The sequence below is a fragment of the Meleagris gallopavo genome, chromosome 6, assembly GCF_000146605.3.
Source record: "Meleagris gallopavo isolate NT-WF06-2002-E0010 breed Aviagen turkey brand Nicholas breeding stock chromosome 6, Turkey_5.1, whole genome shotgun sequence".
Classification (NCBI taxonomy): domain Eukaryota; kingdom Metazoa; phylum Chordata; class Aves; order Galliformes; family Phasianidae; genus Meleagris; species Meleagris gallopavo.
The window spans coordinates 48312895-48335027 of NC_015016.2; the positions used below are offsets into that span (position 1 = coordinate 48312895).

General features: G+C 37.0%; 1 protein-coding gene across 1 annotated transcript in view; it reads left to right on the plus strand.

Moving 5' to 3' along the window:
- POU6F2 (POU class 6 homeobox 2) overlaps positions 1-22133 on the plus strand; it is a 251697-nt gene that overhangs the window by 222061 nt on the left and 7503 nt on the right. Inside the window, 2 exon segments of the mRNA XM_031554003.1 lie at positions 6840-7046; positions 16933-17101. Of these exon segments, the coding sequence (XP_031409863.1) occupies positions 6840-7046; positions 16933-17101 (376 nt within the window).

Below are 22133 nucleotides of genomic sequence, written 5' to 3' on the forward strand. Positions count from 1 at the left end.
TGACTGCAAGCAAGATCCATCTCTGTGCTATAAGGGAGAAGTAGCAAATATTTATATCATATTACTGCCCAAAGGAGACAATCCTTGTCCTAAATGGTTTATAATCTAAAGGTGATGAGTAATGGTAGGGTTTGGAGATGCAGAGTATATATACTACCTTCACCATAGCAGTACAAAGCTTGCAGAGGTTGAGAAATTTTATTGCAGAACAGAGATTTCTTGGCTTAGATAGAGATGCTTGATCATAAGTTGAGATTTTAATCATCAGAGAAGCCAAAGAACTGGCTACCTACTTTTCAGTGAGTTTAAACACAAGTTGGCATTTATTTCCTGTGAGATACTATAAAAATCTTAGCTTGCATGAAACTGCATGAAAAGAAAGTGGTGAATGGATTTTACAAAAATACCCTTTCTTATTAAGTCTAGAAATTCATGTTGGTGGCTAAATCCCCTCATATTTACTTCCCAAGAAAATGAATACTGTGACTTTTTGTTCACAAAAGTATTTACAGAAGAAAAAAAGATACTGAAGCCAAACACAGAAAAGTGTATTTGCATACGTTCACCCTACAGGGATCTGCACAAGCATCAAGGAAGCTGATCATGGCTTGGAAAGCAAACAGTCGACTGCTAAAGCAGGAAGTTGTGACTTGTGACACTTCCTGCGTTTTATCATAACAGTTCTTGGCAAGCAGAATATTTTAAATAATGAAGGCTTTCATAATAATCTAACCAGCGGACTTTCAGAAGTGCTCAGAACCAGTAGATCTCATTACAGTCAATGAGTCCTCTGCTTAACTCAAGGAACTGTGACTTCTAAAGAGCTACTTTAGAACGTGGTAGTTCTTGGTTTTAAAAGGAAGTTAAACCCAGAAAGTGGATTGTTTAGAGCAATTCGGCAGACACTCAACATAATTTTTCATTTTTAAGTTGGTAATTATATATCTTTAGATTCTTGGAATGAGAAAATGTTGTGACATTCAGGGTGTTTGTTTGAAGTTACATTCTTTTTTCTGACTACATACATGCCCCTGATAACAGAAAAGAAGTCTTTACTTGAGAAAAATTTCCACAGAATTCCTACAGTGGTGACAAATAAAATCCTGTATAGTTTGATGCTACTATAAAAACATTATTTTCTAAAAATAAAGCACTGAGAAAGGCAGACTGAATGTCAGACTCCACATTCCATTATGATACTTATAAACAATATACCATCCAATACATTGTATGATATACAAACAATACTTAACCTTGAAAAATATGTTTCCTTGCATGAAGTAGTGACTCAGAAGTAGTTTCATAATTTTCTTTTTCTAGCATCACGATCTGATACTTTGTTCTCCCAGCAGCATTTTCTTGTACCACTTACATATAGGTACATATATTTTTATATAGGTAGCATATGTATGATTAAGAATGGAGCATTCTCATTATTCTGCCCATCCCTCTGTCATTTTCTCCTTAAGATGGTACATGCTGGTACAAATGAAGGAACATATTTGAGAAAATAAGCGTCTTCTGAAGACAAATTTGTGAAACTGTTGAAACGAACCAAACCATGAACACTGTCCTTGTGTTGTATAACAATTCCTATGGACTGCTGGGGTTAAATTAGCTTTCAGCCTTGTAAAACCAGAAGAAAAAAAAATGGGTTTCATCCTATACCAGCTTCATACAACAGAAGCCAAAGTGAGCTTTTATTTCAGATTATGTTCCACAAGCCACTGAAATGAGAACTAGAAAATGAAAATGAGTGAAGCATATTCAGATCAGCAAACATTCACTGAAACAGTGATTTGTTAGGCTTAATACAAATGTTATAGTTTCATGCAATGTCTATTCAGAGTTTGAAATGTTGACTTGAAATGTCACATTTGTACCACATTTTCTGTTTATGTGAGTGGGGTAGTTTGCCTAATTTTACTGGAAAATTTCTTTTACATTTTTCCCAGTATTTCTATTTGATTTTTATGGTGTTCTTCTTTTGTTCAAAAATGAGTAAATAACCTTCAGTATTTCAAGGGATTTAACACTGATAAAATCAGAGAACAGTACATTTTAATGATGCTACTGAAAAAAACCATTTTCTTTTAATATTTAAAAGCATTTTTTAAGAAGAAACTACAGCATTTGCTTAATTTCTGGTTACAACTGGTTGACAGTAGAAGCAACCTCTTGCAAGCAGTCTTTTATTTTACTTTGCCTTTTCACATAGGCAGTCCATCTATTGGGATATTGTTCATAATATTCCTCTGTGGTAGGAAAACAGTGATGCAAAGCAGCATCCCTTTTTCTGATGAGAGAAGTGGAAGAACTTAATAAAAAACAGTTTTATGCTTCACTGTCTAATATCACAGTAGCTTCTCCTGCCAAAATACTGTTGGTTTGCTAGGAGCCATAAGGAAGGACCCACTGCTTGGAAATCAGCAATTTGGATTTTCATACATTTACACAGAATCTGGTTTATATCTGCAGCACAAGTGAGGCTACCATGAGGCATTAGTGGCCAGAAAGTCAGCAAAGGCAGTTAAATATGAAAATGTGTTGTCAGACAAGAAAGGATAAAAATGGATTTTTTAATGTTATTCTTCATACTCCATCATCTTTAAGGGACTGGGTATATTTATTAATTTTTTTTTTAGTAGAAACTTTTACTGATTAAGGCAAATTGTTGTGGGATGAAAATATGTTTAATAGTACAAGTAGTAATGAGTGCTTCAGTTTAGCAGTGCTAAGGCGTTACACTGCCTTTGAGGGTAACACTCACAGATATTGTTGATACTCTGACAGCTTGTAATTTTTTCCTCTGTGGTCAGCTTCGTTCCTTATAATTTTACATTCACCATATTGCTGTGCTTATTCTTTCATTGCGAACGAATTTACAATTGCAGGACTGTGTAGGCAAAGATGCTGAGTCCACAGATGATATGTAGGGGCAAATCAACAAAAATCACGTAGAAGCCAAGTCATACAACTTTATTTCATATGGATAATACTTAATTGTGGATATTGTCTTGGCAGTGGCTGATTCAAGTTGTAGAAGTTTAGAGATCTGATCTCAGATATCTTGAAATCCTAGCGTGATAAAATGATATTAACAGCCTAATCAGTAGAAAATATTCAGATGGTCCTAAAAATCACTCTGGATTTCCTTTGGAGTTAGAAAAAAAATCATTGTTTCTTAAAATTTAGTTAACATTGGAAAGCATAAAAATCTGAATCTACAAAAATTGCTTGCTAAGCAACTCAAGACACATCTGATGTATGTATTAATCTGTAAGCAAATGGAAAAAATCTTTTTGAAAACTTGACTCCTTACCAAAAAATTGACTCCACCAAGGCTTCTGGCAATACTCTGTCACCTGAGCAGGGTCAGAATTAGAGACTTGGTATATTAATTGATATGGACCAAAGCACTGTCTCTGTAAAAAAGGTGAGATCTGAATTTAGGATTTCTGATGTCATTTTTGTTATTTTTGTACCATACTTTTTACCTATGTCTAGAACCTGTACCTTCAAGAGGTGAAGTTTGTTTTAATCAGCAGTGCTCTGCAAAGTAATGTACGTGGCTCTGTTACAGCTTATGGAGCACTGACAAGGGGGTGCCATGAGTTAACCCATAGACTTTCAGAACTTGTTGTGTTTTGCAAGCAGCACCTGTTTTGCAATTCCGCTGTGAACATGCAGGTCTTAATTTGAGTTGTATGGGATATAAAAGAAATAATGAAAGTCATGCCTGTTGCATAATAGCTTTATATATTGTTTGTTGTTATTGTTGCTCTTTTTTAATATGTTTTTTGTTTTCAGCATGAGATATTTTTAGGATGTAGAGTCTCAAAAATGTGCTTGACAGTTGGGATTCTTCAAGAATTTGAGTCCAAATGTTGCAGAATAAGAAACCTCCTCTGCTATGTCTCTCTTCTGCTGGCATGAATCAGGCCACACATGATTTCCTGGCTTTAAGACCAGGTGGCACATTAGGGATTATAGTTACATACCTCAGTTCTCTTCCTTCCAAAACAGGGTGAACTTTCCCAGACTATTTTATGGAATAAATCCATGTTATATACTATTTGCGAGCTATCTTAGAAAATAATCTGAAACAACACCAGGTGCTAGGAAGAAGCAATGTCACCCCACTAGGAAAGTCACTGGCAATTAAATAGTCTGTTCTTTTGTGGACCAGAAATGTCCATGGCATCGTCTTATTTTGTGTTCAGAAAATTTCAGTGTATTAAAGACATAAATTGTCATCCTAAAGTGCCAACCAAATACTTTAACAGGAGAGATTAGGAACCACCAGGATGCACTTTCTCACCAAAATTAGAGGAAACATCTGCCCCAGCATCAGGACTCTAACACAAGGTTTGGAGCAGGGAGTCAGATTCAGGACTCCTCCCCAGTGGAGGAGTTATTTAATAATCCAAAGCTGCACTGTGTGAATCAGAGAACAGTTAAGATACTTGGGAAAGGGAACGTGGAGAAAGGGGAACTTGAAATGGGAAATTTGAATCTGAGTTTAGGCATATCAAAAATGCATGCCATGAGACTACTTCTCATACTAACCTTGTGGGTTAACTAGAGGTAGGCATCTGTCTTGTGTTCTTAATAGAGAAGATTTTGCCCTATTTTGATATAAAATGGAAAAAATCTTGAAATCTCTTTAAGTTCCACTAAGGGATAAAACTGTTTGCCGTTGAGATTTACCCCTGGCTCCTACAGTAACACCAAATCCTTGAGGGCATTTGTATACTTGACCTTCCAGAACTCCTCTCTCAGCTCTGTAGCTCGGTGATTCACTGTTCCTCATCTGTGCATGGCATGTACAGCCCACCATGTATAGAATGGTATCTGACACACCTTGAATACATATAGATAGCTTTCTGCTTCTGACCTTACAAACTGTCCACTTCAGCACTGTCATCCTATTAAATGTCCAACTGCAATCCAAGAAATGCATTTTAAACATGAATGCAAACATTTCTATTACTGATAAGACCAGCGCAGCATTTTTTGCTTTGCTGGGATTGGGGCCTTGATAGTTAAAGTTATATTGGAGTAATAACACTCCAAGGTCGCATCCTTTTAGTGACATGGTAAAGAAAGGGCAGGGCATTGCTGAATTTGTGCTGATAAAATTAAGAAGGATTATTTTTTGTGTTTGGTGACATAAGTTAAAACTGAAAGAATATATTTGTGATCCATAAATATTTTACATCACCAAGAACTGGAAGAAATGTACATGTTGCACCACTTGGAAGTTGGATTCTATTAATGCTGGAAGTCAGATTTTAGAAAACTTCAAACAGCTATCTTCTCACCTGAGCTCTGAAGCATCTGCAGTTCAGATAGGGATTCCATAGGAAAAATACACAGGTACTGTGGTTTGCAGAGAGAAGCTCGTAGGCAATTCCAGCTTAGAAGACTAAATCTCTAATTCACAACCTCTCTCTGCATATGCTCCATTGTGCTTCATTTTCGTGTTCTGTAAAGAGGGGTAATAATCTTTATTGATCCGCCCACCTTTCAGGAACATACTAAGGAGAACTTAAGAATCACTTTAGTGTTTTGAACACTTTTCATATGTGCATTTCTTTCAATATAGCTCAGTAGGTGAGCTTCCCATTTTACCAGGTCCTTCTGTCAGGGAGTGTCCTCCTTTTCTTTGTCTTCTCTGCTCTTCCCATCCAAGCCTTTTTTGACTGTCTAAGTTTGGTAAATTAATGATGACTTCACCATTTCCCCTTTGATATCTGAGTTGCCATGGCTAACCAAATGAGCAGTTTCCCCTCAAGGAGCTGGATTAAGTTGTACATTTTAAGTTGTCACCTACTTCAAGGCATGGTAGAGGAAATAGAGATGTTTTCTGAATTTTCTTTTACTTCTTCTGTTACAGTATCCCTATTACTCCAGCTTCATTATGTCTTTACATAAAAGTTTGATTTTCTTCACAAGGTTCATCAGAAGCCAGTTTCAGATGCTCTCATACTTGTACAAAGAGTCCTTAAAAAGAGTTTCTTCAACCTAGGGCTTACTGACAGTCTTCTGTACAGTCTCCATTTGACAACTCACCCTAATATTAGTTTTACAGGCACATTCACATTTTAGGAAATCAGTACATTCTGAAATCTGAAATGTCACAACCGCCTCTTTCTGCAAATGCTTGCCCCAGAAATGTTAGCTAAAATGTTTTATCTAACACCATCTCTCCTGCTGTTGTGTTGTATTGCCTTGTTGTCATCCAAAAGTAGTTGCACTTTCATGAATATAACTTTATGAGCTGTATCCTGAAAGGCACCAGTATCTCTTTGGTCTCCTTGAAGCCACAAAAATTCGTTGGTTATTTAGACTATCAGGCAACCCAAAGAAAATTATGTTTATTAATTAAATAATAACTAAATTAATAATAATAACAAAATAGTAATAACTAAAGTTAGTAGTAACTCAAACAGTTAATAATGCTGTAAATTTGAAGAAAGCAAGAAAACAGGCCTGATGTTTGCATCTACTTCACTCTACATCCAAGAAGTAGGAACAAATCATCACCCAGGGACAACCATGGCCCAGATTTCTTTTGTGTACTCACAGCCACAGCAGATTTGTTGGGGTGGCAGTGGGCAGTGTTGAGATGTGTGGGTGACACATGACTTGAAAAATGACTTTGAAAGTCCTCAACACGCTATGAAGGAACGATTATTCCCACACTTAGTACGTCACACCTATCTTTATGTGCTTGTATCACCTAAGTTTGACTTAGCACAGGTAGAACAAATCATTCCTTGTGGCATGTGTATGTGGCGTCTATTCATTTTCCCTTTTTGTGTTGTTTTCTCCAGATTATTGGAACAATCCCACTGATGCCTAATCCAGTCCCCTCCAGCCAGGCAGCAGGTGGAGCTCAGGGCCTTCAGGTGCAGCCAATAACTCCACAGTTATTGACCAATGCCCAGGGTCAGATCATCGCTACCGTCATCGGCAACCAGATTCTCCCAGTGATCAATACCCAGGGAATAACGCTATCGCCACTCAAACCAGGCCAACAGGTAAAGCAGCAGTAGCCTGAATGATTGTCAGAACAGATGCACAAGAATCTTCTACTCCTCATAGACTCTCACAGTCTTTCTAAAAATTCACTTCTTTCCTGTTTCTGCCACTGAAAGATGAATTTTGTTTGCGTATAGTATATTACTGCATATTCTATATGTAATTATAATAAAATATAATGTCATTTTAAATGATGTTTTTATACATTCATGTGTTATCCAGCTACTCTTTTCTTTTTCCCATTAAAAGATCAGTACAGTGTCAAAAAAAAAAAATTCTGCAGAGAAAGCAGAGTAGGAATGTACGGCCTATGAAAGTTCAGTTCATTGGTTGGTGTCAATCAGTAGACTGGGTTTTGAAATGCTTTGCAATGCATGAAGAAAATAAAGAAAAATATGCAAGTGGAAGTACTCTTCACTGAAGGAAAAGATTTTTAGGGAGAAGAAAGGGAAGGGAAATAAAGGGGAGTTATTATTCAGTGTAAGGCACCTCATAGTTCACAGACTACGGGATGGATACAGAAAGTTCAGTGATATCTGAAAAACTTTTTATACTTTTTATAATACTCTAGAGTCAGTTCCATTATTTTGCTATGGTTAGCGCCCAGCCTTTGCTTCTGAGTCCCAGGAGGTTGTAGGAAGGGACACCAAACAACATAAAGATTCCTTACTTGCATCTATTGGAACCTGCTTTCGGAAGTATTTTTGATCAAGGGGAAAAAAAAAAAGTAAAAAAAAAATAAAGCAAGTCTTGTATGGAACAGATAATATGTATTATCATTTTTATAGGCGCCACAGAAAATTATTTTGATGTGTTTGTGCTCCCTCTACTGGCTCTTCAGGTTTCACTGAAAGAAGAGGAAATTTTGCTATTGATTTCAGTGGAAGCAGAAATGAGTTATAAAAGTCAGACTCTTCATAGGAATAATGCTGATAAATAGTCAGAAGCAATTGAGATAGTACTATGCAAACTGCCATCACATTTGAAAAGTAAATGGAATTATACAAGGTATAAGGAGATCCTGAATTTATCTTACTGCCTGGGTAAAGTCTTTCCTGAGGTGTGTTTGCTAATGATAGTATACTTAGCCATAAATTTAAAACCTTGCTCACAGAAGAAGAGTGATCAGAGGGCTTAGCAGGAATTCAAAAATTTTTTCTGAAAATGTGATCATATTGCATTTGGTGCCTTGTAGGTTGATGAAAGAAGCTACAGAGGGGGAGGGGGAGAAGTACAAGACCAGTTTTGAAAAAGTTTTGAGAAAGTGATGGAGAATAATCGAGGAAATAAATAATGTAATAAAAAATTCCTTTTAGATGATCCTCGTTTAACTTTCAACTTGTCACTTCCTTGGCACCCAAGTACTACAGGAGAAAGAGGTGATTACAAGTGATGATAGTAAGCTGCTGCTTGTTAGCTGAGTCACTATAATTGAACCCGCGTAGCCTGTTTCAGTTGTGAAGCAATGCATGTTAGTGCTTACTTTTTGCCTGAAGACTTAAATGCCTTGGATATTATTTTCAATCAGCTTCACTTAGGTAGACTGTGCTTTATTTGTTCATACAACTTTTTCGAATTTGACAGACTAAAACCTGAATGTCTCCTCATGGAAATGAATTCATAGATTACTTACATGAAACGTGAAGCAGTGTTTCTTCTCTGTTGCAGTTAAGTTGCTTTTTAATGTAGAAAACCAATTCCTTTGTAATCCTATCGTTCTAGTTTTAAAGAATAAATAGGTGTTCTTGATCTATGCTCTTTAAAGTGTCTACAGTAGGGAATGCTCCTCTTTAAACTACATTGAGTAGTTACAGCCTCAGTGTTTTCACTGTTTTCCAAGATTTTGCTAATCTAAGCAGCAGCACCTATGAGAATTCTCCTGCAAATTGTAATGGATTTCTAAAGAGGGCAGCTGCTTGCGCTGCTGTTGTAGTCCATGTCTTTTTTATCTCTGTTCATAAACAAGTTTTTCTTTGCCTTTAATAATTTTTTACTGTCCATCTCTCAACCATTTCAATTTCCACAATAATCTCTTAGAGATTTTGTGATCAGAACTGAATGCCATGAACAGAGTGAGGATGCATCACTGATTTATATAATAACATTATAATATTTTCAGCATTATTCTCTGTTTTTATCTCAATGCAGTCTATCATTCTGCTTTTTTTTTTCTATCTCTACCCATTGAGCAGGTTTTTCAATAAGCAGATGTGTCCACCATGATATAACTTTGCTGCCTTGATCATTACCATGTGAGTCACTAAGATGATTCCTTTTTTCATGTGAATCACTTTTGCACCTACTCTGTATTTCATCTGTCATAATGCTCCCCTGGTGTATTGTAAGCAGATTCTGTAATTTGTTCATGATATTCTGTACTAACGTAAGAAATTCATGCATTTCTCCTGCTAATACAACTTCATTGTTGTTCTCTGTCTTTTCTTGCTGCTTACAGCCATTCCACAAACTCTGTTATAAATCTATGATATCCACTTGTAGTCTGTTTACTTGAAAAAGGATGATTTATTCTCTTATTTTGTTTTTCTTGCATTTTTAAACTTTTTGTGTCTCATAATAGAAAAGTACCTTGTAAACTTAAGTTGGGCACTTCCTCCATGCCTCTAAAGAGGCATTTTGTCAAAATATAGCACATATCTTATCAACTTGTTAGCACTACTGTTTGCTACCAGATTTGAAAACCTTGTTTTGAGAAGTGCTTTTGTGCATTTAATAACATGTGATTGCACCAACACCACTGACAGAAAAACTTGAACCAAGATTAGAGTCTTCTAAGTGTCAGAAATACAATAAAGGTTTCTTCTTGCTTAATGTTACCCATACAGCTGTTAGGTACTTGGTGAAGGCTAGTTAAATAGATTTCTCATAAAGAGACATAGGCATATCTAGGGGGTAACACACTGCTGAAAAAGGAACATTATAGATTGATTGAATATGCTTTATCTTTCATAAGCTATCTGTTGTCTCCAGTGACTAAAGAGGAAGCTAGAACAGCGATTTTAGGATAGAAACAAAATTCTTAAGTGAGTGAAAGAAGGCTGACAGAGAACACTGGGATTCAAAAACGTACTCCTGTCTATGTATTCCTTAAACTGCTTTCTTAGTTGGTGTTTTTTCATAACTATTTGCTTGCCTACAGCATAGAAACAGTTTCTGCATATTATATAGTTCTCCAGTGTACCTCATCAAGAGGGTTCTGTTTCCTTCTTGCTGTTGTCTAGATTCATTAAGTCTGGCTTGTAGACCTAGTTGTCCTCAGTTGTGTTTTATCTACACTGCCTGCCAGATCTTTTCATATTTCATTGTGTCTCGTAACACTACTAGCTTTGGGCTTCTGCCAACTCTAACACAATAAAACAAGCTCCTAGGCAGCGTTTTCTTACGTAGTTGGTTTCCCATCTTCATTGTCATTGGCTGTCATGCTCCAGATCAGTTGCTGAAAAGATAAAGCTCTCAGATGAGTCTCTGGTCATTTTTTGTACAGTTACTTTCCAAATTTCATGTCAAACGCTTTCCTTCTGCTGTCTCAACCTATCACATGTTCTATACCATCTCATTATCACAAGTCCATGCAGTCTCTTGTTTTTCCTCTCTCCCATTAAAATCTAACCAGCTCACAAACATTTTTTCTCTGCTGTGGTCTTAGTACTTTGATACTGTCATGTTTTATGAGAAATGAGCTCTTTTTTTCTCTGTTTGAACATAGCCAGTAAACTGTGCTATCTCAAACCAACTTTTTTTTCTTCTGCTTTTTTAATGTATTGACTTTAAGTTATGAGGATGTCAATTTTCCTCACTTTTTCTCTATCATTAGCGTTCTGTAATTCCATTTTATCTTTGGATAAAATACTAGAATTCTAAACTCAAGAATACAAATATCTGTTCACTATATTGGATTTTCCTTGCCATAGCAGGAACACTTGACTTGTCACATATGTCTGACTGGTTTTCTTTATGGCATCTACACTTGCCAATAAGATTTAAAAGAAAAAAAGAAAAAAAAAAAGCCAATATAACTGCACCACACCTTTGGGAATAGGAAGATATTGCTATACAACCTGTATCGTTCTAAGAAACTGAGTCATAGAGAAAGTAAAACACTTCACTGTGGGAACATTGTTGATACCTTTGAATTGTGCACTTGCCTATATAGTTTTATGTCTGTTACTGTAATTGTGACTTTATATCATTCCTGATAGGGGTCAGAAAAATGTCTGGTGCATCTGATTTACATATAAGATTATGTCTTCTAGAGAAGCACATCTGTGTTCTCAACTCATTCGAGTGAGCCCAGAGACCTTCAACTACAGTGTATACTTTGAACATAGTTTTGATCCCTCAATAAGGCTTCAGATGGAAAGCTCAGTGAGATGCTGCCAAAATCCGATTCCAGTTCTGATCACAGCACACCAGCACTTCTTTACTGTTTTCTTCATTTTGAGTTGAGCATTTGCATAGCCTGGGTGGACCCAAACAGCTATCTTAACAGCTAGTTTCCAAATGTAACGATCCAGTCAGTGTAAGCAATGTGCATGGAGGCTCCTTATGCTGCATTGTAGTATAATATACTATAATAAGAGAGGGATATTTATTAAGCATCAAGTAGCTTTCATATTCATTTACTTGAATTCAACTAAATTCACATGATGGGGTACCGTCCTCAGACCACAGTGGAAACATTCTGTTAGAACTGCTGTGAAAACGATTTGGCATGATGTGTGCTGATATGTGCAATAGCTTGTTCTTTTAACTTGCCGGAAGATTTAAGAAAACATTTTTGAAGCCCAGGCCTGTTCATGCACCACAAGTAGGTTTGAAGACAGATTTCTTCTGCCATGGTGTTTTCAAATCAAACAATGGCATTGGTACACCACACTACTTTTTCTCATGTTTTAGGAACTGTAGATTAAGCAGAGATCCCTGCTTGCAGGAAAAACGGAAGCCCAAAAATCTCAAATTACTACTTCTGCAAGGCATTATGGTGGCATTTCTAAGTATTTAGGAAAGTCTTTTTACATCAATATTTTCTATGGACTTTAGTTTTTATTAGAGTTAATAAATGTATTTCCCTAGATAACCTCAGAAATAATTTGGAATTGCTTATTTGTAGCACCTTTGTGCAACCACTGCTAGTTTCATCTCATCTGGCCTTTTTGTTATACTTGTCTTTTTCACCTCTATCTTCTGTAATTTGTTGTGTTTCCTTGTCTCTCAGATGTACTTTTCACTGAATCATAGAAAAATAGGACTGGAGAGGACCCCAAAAGGTTGTGCAGTCCATCCCCTTCCCCTAGGCAGGATCAACTGTCCTTGCATCACTCTTGACAGCTGTTTGTCTAACTTATTCTCAAGAATCACCACTGATGGAGATTCCCTGACATCTCAAGACAACCTAGGCCACTTCTCCTTAACATTAGAAAGGTCTTCCTAATGCCTGACCTTAGCCTCAGCTAATGCAATTTAAGACCATTGCTTATTTCTCCCTTCTATTAGGGCCATAATTTGTTCTGGTTGTAAAACCAGTAGCAGTTCTGTTAGAATACAGAGCAAGAGTCTCGCAAAGTTTCTTCATTTCCACTTAGCCTCTTCCTTTTTCATTAAGTTATACAAAATTCCTTGTTACTCTGTCACTTCCCTGTAAGTTTCTGGATGTACAGAACTATATCCCTGATCTCATCAGAGTTCCAGTCAACCATACCAAGTTCAAGAATATATTACATACATAATTGAAGAACAAAACTCAATCTTATAATTCATTCTTCTTTGTCATTATCAAGCAATACCACCTTCACTGCTGACAGCAGAATGTAAAACTGATGTAAGAGATAAGAATCAAGCCCTTTGCATTTTCCAGTTTTTCTTATACAGCATTATGCTGCACTTCATACTTCTTATATTTATCCTATTCCTCTAGCTGTAGTGTGCAAACATATATTCCTGCCAGATACTGATCAGTGTTGCATGCAGTCATCATTCTCGGCATGTCTACTATATCCACCTACGCAGAATGGCACTTACAGCTACGGCTTCCGTAATTTCTGTGCCTCCTTCTGTCTTTCAATGGAAAATACACAACGGTCATAAATATAATTCATATCATATGTACATGTCCAAAATTGGGAAATGCCAGCTATTGCAAGTTTGAATTGATTCTGTCATCTGGAATCTAATTCATAATCTAATCGTTGTATCTCCTTAAGGCTATTTCTGGAATGGAAATTATAGTGGATGAAAAGAGAGAGAGTATTTTAATGCAATTTCATGTCATAGATAACTATCATTGTTCTTTAAGCAGGACATTTACAGCTTAACCATCACATCTCTAAACCAGGGGGTGTGCTGAAAATTATGTCGAGAGTTAAAGATGGAATCCTCCCTTAGTCTCTGTTCAGGCCATAAGGTGACTCTTCAGCCTCTCCAACTCCCCTGCTCCCTTCACCAGTAAATATCCCTTATATACTGGTGTTGCACCTAAGATTCATGCAGACTTTACTCTCTATAGAACTCTTTGCCCAGCTAAAATTCTTAGAATTCCATACATTTGTCCAAAGATTTCTGGAGGTCTGACAAGGAAACTGTCAAGCTTCTGGATTTCACAGTTATTTCACAAATGTATTCATAAATGCAGTATGCAATCCCTGCATCTGTGCGAGGATTCAAATGTTTCCTAGATTTAACCAGTTTACTGTGCATGTGCTACATGGTGGTTGTGCCTGTGTGCTCCCTTTGCAGGGACAACTGGAGAATGTACATCCATGTTGATGCCTCCTGGAGATATTAAATTCACTGTGTTCATGCTCAGCAGTTGAACTTTCAGGATAATATCTGTACTGTGGCCCAGAAATGCTGCATATGCCATCTGTCTTTACATGACCATGTGTTTCTGCCTGAGAAATACTGATGGGAATTAGCACAGAACCATAAATAATTAAGGCTGGAAGGTCAGGGTTCAAGAGATTATCCAGTCCACTCTGCTGTTCCCAAGTGGAACAGCCATTCCTGAATTTGTCTAACATACTGCTAAATGCTCTCATAAGAATGTCATTAGTTGTCCCAGCAATGTATGCCAGTGCTTCACTGTCGTGTTGGAATGCTTTTCCCAGCATATGATTTGAATTTTCCAGAGTATTGCACATCATCCTGTCCCCTACAAAATACAGGACACTCATTTTCCCTTCTTTTTACTAGCTCTGCCTTCTTCACAGCGTTGTATGCGTTACAGACACCACTCCTGCTCACACAGCTCAGAATGGGAGTTACCTTTTCTTAATTTTCGCAACACCACTGTTGGTGACATCCTCAAACTGGATTCTAATCTTGCGTGTTAGCCTATCAAAAGCCCCTCCCAGTGTGGCATGGGCATGTAAATTTAGTCAGTATCTCCTCTTCTCCGTCATCCAGGTCATTAGAAAAATACCGAATAACGCAGAAACAGGCGAGACTTCTGTGAACGTGCACTTCAGTTTCCACAGCGAGATAACCATCCCCTCAGTTTTGTTTTCCAACTACTTTTGCATTCATTCTGCAGCAGTTTCATCTAAACTATGTCTTCGTACATTATAAAGAATGTCACACGAGGGAGTGTCGAGAAACTTGTAAAGTCAAACCACCTACTGCTTTTTCCCTGTCCACAAGGCCAATTACCTTGTCTTACGGGGAGATCAGATTGGTTTGACACAGTTTGTTCCTAACAACCCATGTTGTCTGTTACTACCTTGTTTTCTTGCAGGTGCTTACAAATTGTTTGATTATTTTCTTCAATACTTTTCCAGGGGTTGAAGTTCAGTTGACTGGACTATAATTTTGCAGATCTTTCCTTTTAGATAGCCATTGCATTTGCTCCTCCACCCCTACAGATAAATACTAACATCTCTAAGCCTGTTCCAGCCAGTGTGGAAACATCTAGCTCATCTAAATACAGTATTTTTCTCCCCTCACCTAGGCGGAAATCTTTAGTTTTGCCAGAGAATCCCTTTGACAAGTCCCAGAATTAAATGGCTGCCATTTTCCAGTCTGATTTCTGAAGACACCAGTCTTGAGTGGTGTGGGCATAATGGATGAGACATCCATTTCTGCAGCATTCAGGAGAAGCCAGCCTTCCTAGTGGGCTCCTTCTCTGAAAGAAGATAGTTCAAAAGTAGACATTCTCAGCTGGAAACACTCTAAAGATAAAATCTAGCCCTTAGTGATTTTTTTTTTTTTTCGCAGCTACCCAATGTTTGCATGAGCCTGAAATCTGGAATCCTTGCAATCAGCTTCTCAGCTATTATCCCTTTGATACAAAGCCCATTTTCTCTTTTGAAAGTTACTTTAAAATAACAAAAAACTCAAGATAATAAAATGTTTTTGTTTATTGACCCCTAAGGAAGTCAGAATAGGCTGGACATAGACAGATAAATAGTCTTCTGTATTATAAAAGGGTAGCTCGAGGTTGCTTGCTTCATTTTGTGTTGCGTTGTTCCATGTGGAAGATTAAAAAAATAAAATTAAATTTAAAAAAATTAAAATAAAAACGGAGTTGTAATTGCTCAGTTCTTAATCAGGCCCATAACAGGTAAAATATAATTAGATTTATTCTTAAGTATTCCATTCATTGTCAAGGTGGTCAAGGTGTGTCATGCAATTTGTTGTCTACTTAGCATCATTTTTATGTGTTCTGGGAGAATATTCTAGATAATTTGAGTACCACTAATGAATTCATCTCTTTTTCTGAATTTGTTCATTCAGTTAAACATCAAAAGTGAAAAATTCCTTAGAATTCAAGAAATAGATTTAAATTACTGATTTTGAGCAAGGCCAAATAAGCCTTTATCTTTCTCCCTCCCTGAGAATGCAAATAACACCTATCACTTAAAAGTGAAGCTTTTTAGTACATTTTTGCAATCTTTTTTCATCTATATCAAGAATCAACATAAAATGAAGGTTATAAAATAAAGGTATACTAAGTACCAGCCACCTTACTGCATCAGAACTATATTGTAGTATAATTGAGCTCTGAAAAGGCTGAACTGAGTGACTAGAAGCCAGTTCAAAAATGTGACGTCTTTTGTGTATCCTCACTATCCCTTGAATTAGCTGGAGGGTTTATGTAACAATCAGGAACACGGAATTTTAGATTTCAATCCCACATGAAAGTTTCTGATAGGCAGAAGGGATTCGTGGTTCTTTGCTTTCTCCCAGAAAAGAACCAAAGACTACACTATTCAAAATTTGTAAAAAAAATTTCTGAAGACGAATGCATCTATCACAGTGTATCGTTTGCATCTACTGTGCTTGCTAGACATTTTAGGTATATCTTTGACACAGTCTACTTGTGAAAGGATTCTGTGTTTAAGGAAAGGACAATTCATCATTTGAGAGTTAAAATTTCAGCATTTTAGTTTGTTTGCTAAATCCAAGGTCATACAACAAATTATTCATTTCTGTAGGGAAATGGAGGGAACTCCCCTACCTTACCTTCTCTTCCCCATCCCCACTTTATTTGGCGCTGGTCCTGCAGTATGAAAGGATCTCTCTGAAATAGTGCTGGTTTATATGAAAACCTGTGTAGAGAATAAAAAATTCATGAGTCAAAGAACAGGTAAGAACATGTATTTATTAAATTAGAGTGCAACTGGGAGTCTCACCACTCATTTCAAACAAGAATTTAGCTGCTAGTTATCTCATTAAACTGCAAAAATAGTTGAAAGTCAGAATGCAAAGGAGCTCAAATGTTCCTGCTGTAACACTGTCATCTGAACTGAGTCCATGGTATTTAATGCTCTTACGGGATTTGTACCCTGGAAATAGATGGGTGAAATGTTACACTGAAAGTTTCCTATTATTGCTTCATTTTCTAAATACCTATTTTTACATTTTAACATATAGCTCCATCAGCCCTCCCAGACGCAAGTGGGACAAGCAGCCTCACAGCCCAATCTCCTGCATTTGGCTCACAGTCAAGCATCTATGTCTCAAAGCCCAGTTCGTCAGGCTTCCTCTTCTTCCTCCTCATCCTCCTCTTCTTCAGCTTTGAGTGTTGGCCAGTTAGTCAGCAGTAAGTATTGCTCCCTGGCTCTCCTTGCTTCTCCACTCTGTTTGTCCTTCTCACTGCTGAGTTACCTGGTCTGCTTTCCTTACTTCTTTTTTGTTTCCCATATATCAGATTATATATTGCTAACTAGAGTAACTCATACCAATAAAAACTACTCAGTGCTGTGACAGATGGGACTTAAGGTAAACATACCTTGAGAAATCACAAAAAAAAATGCTTAATATGCACATATAAATGGTAGCAGCTGTTAACTGACTTTGTTAACACTGGACAATTCTTAAAACTCAACTGTAGTTTACATTCTTTGGAAATGTGAATGTTTTAAATCAGTATAATGAATTACATTGCTTGATGTTTGGAGGACAGCCCCTTCTATTTTCGGTTAATCTCCTTGTTTGTTACTATTTGTTTGCTTAGTTATTGTAGCAAACTGTTTTAGAAACTCTAGACCTTTCTTGGCAGGAAAAGCTTATGCAGTTTGAGCAATTAAGAACTGTAAAATGTGGGAGAGAAAAGAATGCTGTGAACAAGTACCTTTAGTTTTGTTGTTAGGATTGTAACAGCTGACCTCCTGACCAGCCCCTTCTTCCAGATCACACATTTCAGAGTCTTCACTATTACCTGATTAGCTTTGGTCTTTATATAACGAAAACAACAGGTTAGAAGTATGGATAAAAGCATTAACAATTTTTGGCACATCTGCAAATATCTAGCAGTATTGGATGACTTCATTAAAAGATAACTACATGTGCAAATTTCAATTAAACAAATAGTATAATTAACGTTGTATTGCTAATGTGAAATGTATGGCTAATGCAAGCTTAGGAAGGGCTTGGAAAACATTTCAAAATCTTGGTTGGGTTACTTCAGAAATTGTTTGTATGGAGAAGTTACTAGCAGAGCTTTGGTGATAATATAGGGATAATATAGGGAGGGGCAGCTGGGGATAGGGACAGGGACTGCATCAGAGGGTGGTGGGCATGGAACAGGTCTGCCCAGGACAGTGGGCATGGCTCCAAGTTGCTGGAATTGAAGAAGAATGGTCTCAGACATAGGGTCTGATTTTTGGGTCACCAGGAGTTGGGCTTGATGATCTTATGAGTCCCTTCCAACTCAGGATATTCTATAATAAAATTATGCTTGTGTAATTTCCAGTGTGAATATTTCTATTCTGGAACAAATACACCTCCATGGGTAGCTGTAGGTACATAAAATATATAGATATAGATGTAATTATACTGAAATAAATACACTACTATTGTTCTACTAGTAAATTTTCCCATGTAGATGAGCTTGTAGAAAGAAGGCAAATAAGAAGCTTCACACTAAAAATACATAAGGTTATATCTTATCCATGTGGGAAAATTGACTAAAATAGCATGTGTAGAATAAAAACTATTTCTGGCTGGTCCAGAATAGTTTACCTTGTAGACACTCTTGTAAAAAAAATAAATCTAGAATAGCTATTGAGGGGTACTCTAAACCACAATAAATGTTCCAGTGAATTTCCCCATGTGGATAAGCACCCTACACGATAAAAATAACATCCCTACACAATAAAAATAACATGGAAGAAGCCCTTTTAAGTTCATAACATAAATCACTCAAAGGTTAGGAGATGCTAGAAAAAGAGTAGTTTGGGCAACTGTATCTAGCTCCTCTTCAAACGTGTGTTTTATAATAACCAAGTATATAGTGATTAACATCACAGAATCACTTTTTTCTTATCCTTCATTCTGTGAATTTCCAATGGAATTTTTCAAAGGATGAATCATACAGTAAGGAAAGCTTTTGTCCCAGCATTTATTCTCTATCTGGTTCACAAAACTGTTTCCCTGTTTGTATGTAACATTTGAGGTAGGGACTTGAAGGGCAAAAGGTGGTCTTCCTTCTGGCAGCAGAGGGCTGAGTAGCTGTAGATCTATCTACCACATAATTGTGGTGCAATTGCAGGCAAGTCACTTGCAACTGATTTTTCACAAGTGCTCCCTCAATTTCCAGCTTGAAACTCCTGACTTTAATTTACAGAAGAACCTGGTACTCACAATTCAAAGGGCACTTCCACTGTGGAAATGTATAAAGAACCATTTAAAGTCACAGACTAAAAATTCATCTTCTGCTTGACCTCGACAGGGTAGCTAAAAATGCCTTTTGCCTTAATATCTGTCCACTTGTCTGTGAATGAGAAGGAGAAGACCCTCATTTTATAGAAACACAAGGAAATAAATTAAGATTTCAAAAAATCTAGAAGCTCAAGAGGAAACGAATAACTATGTCTTTGGTGAAGAGCTTTAGCAGAGGTCTCGGGCCACACACTGAACAAGTAAAAAGACAATACGTCAATCACTTTCTCCATAATGAAGTACATTCATCTTGTGCACTGGACAAGACAGGAATCGGTAGGAAAAAACTGGTCTGGTACTCAGATGAGGATGATAGGCTACTGTTCTCCTACTATTTTGTAACTTTTCAGTGTTTATTTATATGACTCTAAGGCTGTTCTTTTAACTTCATTTTTTACTTGGATATATTTCAAGGCTTTTACAAAAGCAGAATAGTAACATAAGTCAGTTGTTTGGTGAGATTATATTTATATTTCTACCTGGAGATATGAGATCTTCTGTCAGTTGAACGCATGAAGAAGCTGATAGGTTGTGTTGTCATCTTATTTGTCCTACTCTAAAAGGGAATGAGATGTGCTGTGTTCATGAGCTGAAGGCAGAGGCATACAAGGCATAGGATTATCAGTTTGGTTGAATGGGGAAGATGCTTTAATGAATATAGGCCTTTTTCACTCATTCCTCTCAAACTTGATTCTCGTAGTACTTGTTCTTTTCCACTCTCATTACCTCCTCACATTGTTCTCCACATATCTGCGTTCCCTGGGCCTCAGTACTTCTTTTCCTCTTTTCCTCTACCTTCTCCTTTCTGTTCTTTCCACATCATCCATGAACCCTCATTTCCTCTTCCCATTTCAGTCTTCTTCCAGCTCCTACTGAGTCTCTGTCCCTAGGTCATCTCTGCATCCTTTCTACCATCCAATCAACATAATCTTCTGCCTTGCTTTATCACTAGTGCTTCCTCTTTTCTCCCCTAATTTCTGTCCTCTGCCCAAGTGAGTCCTACTTTCTTCTCTGCACAATCAGGCTCTCCCTTCTTCAGATCCAAGTTCATATCTCTGCCCCTTAACAGTCTTCATCTTTTTCTCTTCCATCATTTCTTTTTCTTCAGATTCAAGGTTAATTATTGTCCCCTTTGCATCTAAATCTACTCCAGCCCTCTCTGAAAGCCATTGGAAGACTGTGGAAAACGATCACCAGGAAGAAAGGCAATTTGGTCTCCCTATCCTTACTGCCGCCATGGCCTACAGCAGGCCAGAGCCACAACCACAGCAGGACGAGTTCTTCTCCGTATCCTCTAGTCCTAGGCTCAGAACAGAGAAAACCTCAAAGGCGATTCTACACAGAGGTCTAACATATCTCTATTGAGGAAACAGGAATTTTGGAGGCTCACTTGCCTGGACTTGTTTGAGACAGAGTTTTATTTGAGATGGCAAGAACTCCATTACTGCCTTAAATGTTATCTTCCTGACAGCTATCAAGGTGGTGAATAAAGAAATGAAGTTTATAAAACAACTGAAATCGTTACAATTCTTTTTTCATCCTAGGCAAAACAGCATGTTTTATTAACCTAATTTTTACAAATGGCTGAGCTGAAATTTGTCTTATATTACAAAATTGGCCTTACTGAATACCCTGCCAGTGAGAACGAATAGCACTGAGAAGATACTCAGAGTGCTTCTTCCTTGTTCAAACCTCAAGAAAGTTAAATCAACAAGTGAGAAACTTGGGGTAAAGAATATACATTTTACATATTTAGACTGAGGGATGAGATTTGGATCTTAAGAGCGTTCCAAAGGGAGAGGGCGTTTACAGGAATTCCCTCTAAAAAGCAATGGCAATAATTACACAGGAATAAGAAGTTTGGGCACTGATCTTGTAAATTTATTTTTCATGCTTCATTCAGTCCCAAGATCAACAGAGTACATAATGTGAGGGAAATATCAACATATTTCTGCCATTTTTGCATAGAGTTCTCATATGGCCAGAAATCAGAGAGATACTTGATAGTTGTCCAGCATATTCTACACAGCATCTAGCAAACCACAAACTGGACTTAATAGTGTTTGCATAAGCCTGTTATTACTTCAGTAACTAAATAATTGCTTCAGGCAGGATTGTGCACACCTACTAAGAGAATAACTCTACAAGAGGTCATGCCACATCTCTGAAATTACTAAAAGACCATGAGAAACAGATCAGGATTGGGCTTTAATAACTTTACTGTTCCATGCTCCTTGTTTTTATTCCTTTCACTTTTTATTCTGATCGTATTTTCTGTACTTTTTGCAATTTTTTTAAAAAAGATTTTCTAATTAAAAAAAAATCCTTTATCTCTTACTACTTCTTTTCATTTATTTTACACATTTGTCCCTCCCGTGATGCCCTGTATTTTTTTTTATTTACCCCCTCTTTTTTTCTTCTTTTTTTTAAGTTTCTTGACTTTTTTTTTTTCTTGATCTGTTTCATGCTTCATAGCTTTTCCCTTTTGTCTTATCCTCACGTCATCATCCTTCACCATCAACCAATGGTAGTTCTTGTTAATACATATAATTGTGATTATTACCAGAGAAAGAACATTTTAAAAGATGGTCTGCCTAGATGGGTGCAAGATTCATTTCCACTCTTCATGTCCCTTTTGTGTGATTTCTTCATATTGTCTTATCCCATCTCTATTCTCTTTATTCTTCTTTGTTTTTCTCTTCACTTAACTCAATATTACCATTCCTCATTTTATATGATATTTAATTTTTCTGTCCTCAGATATATCCCTCTTCTCATTTCTTACCTTTTCTAGCATAGGTTTTCTTTGTGGAAATCACTTTCTTCCCCTCTGCGAACTTGGGTCTCAGTGACATTCCTTTCTTCTTTCCAAATTCATTTTACTGTCATCTGATACTATAAAATTAAAATGT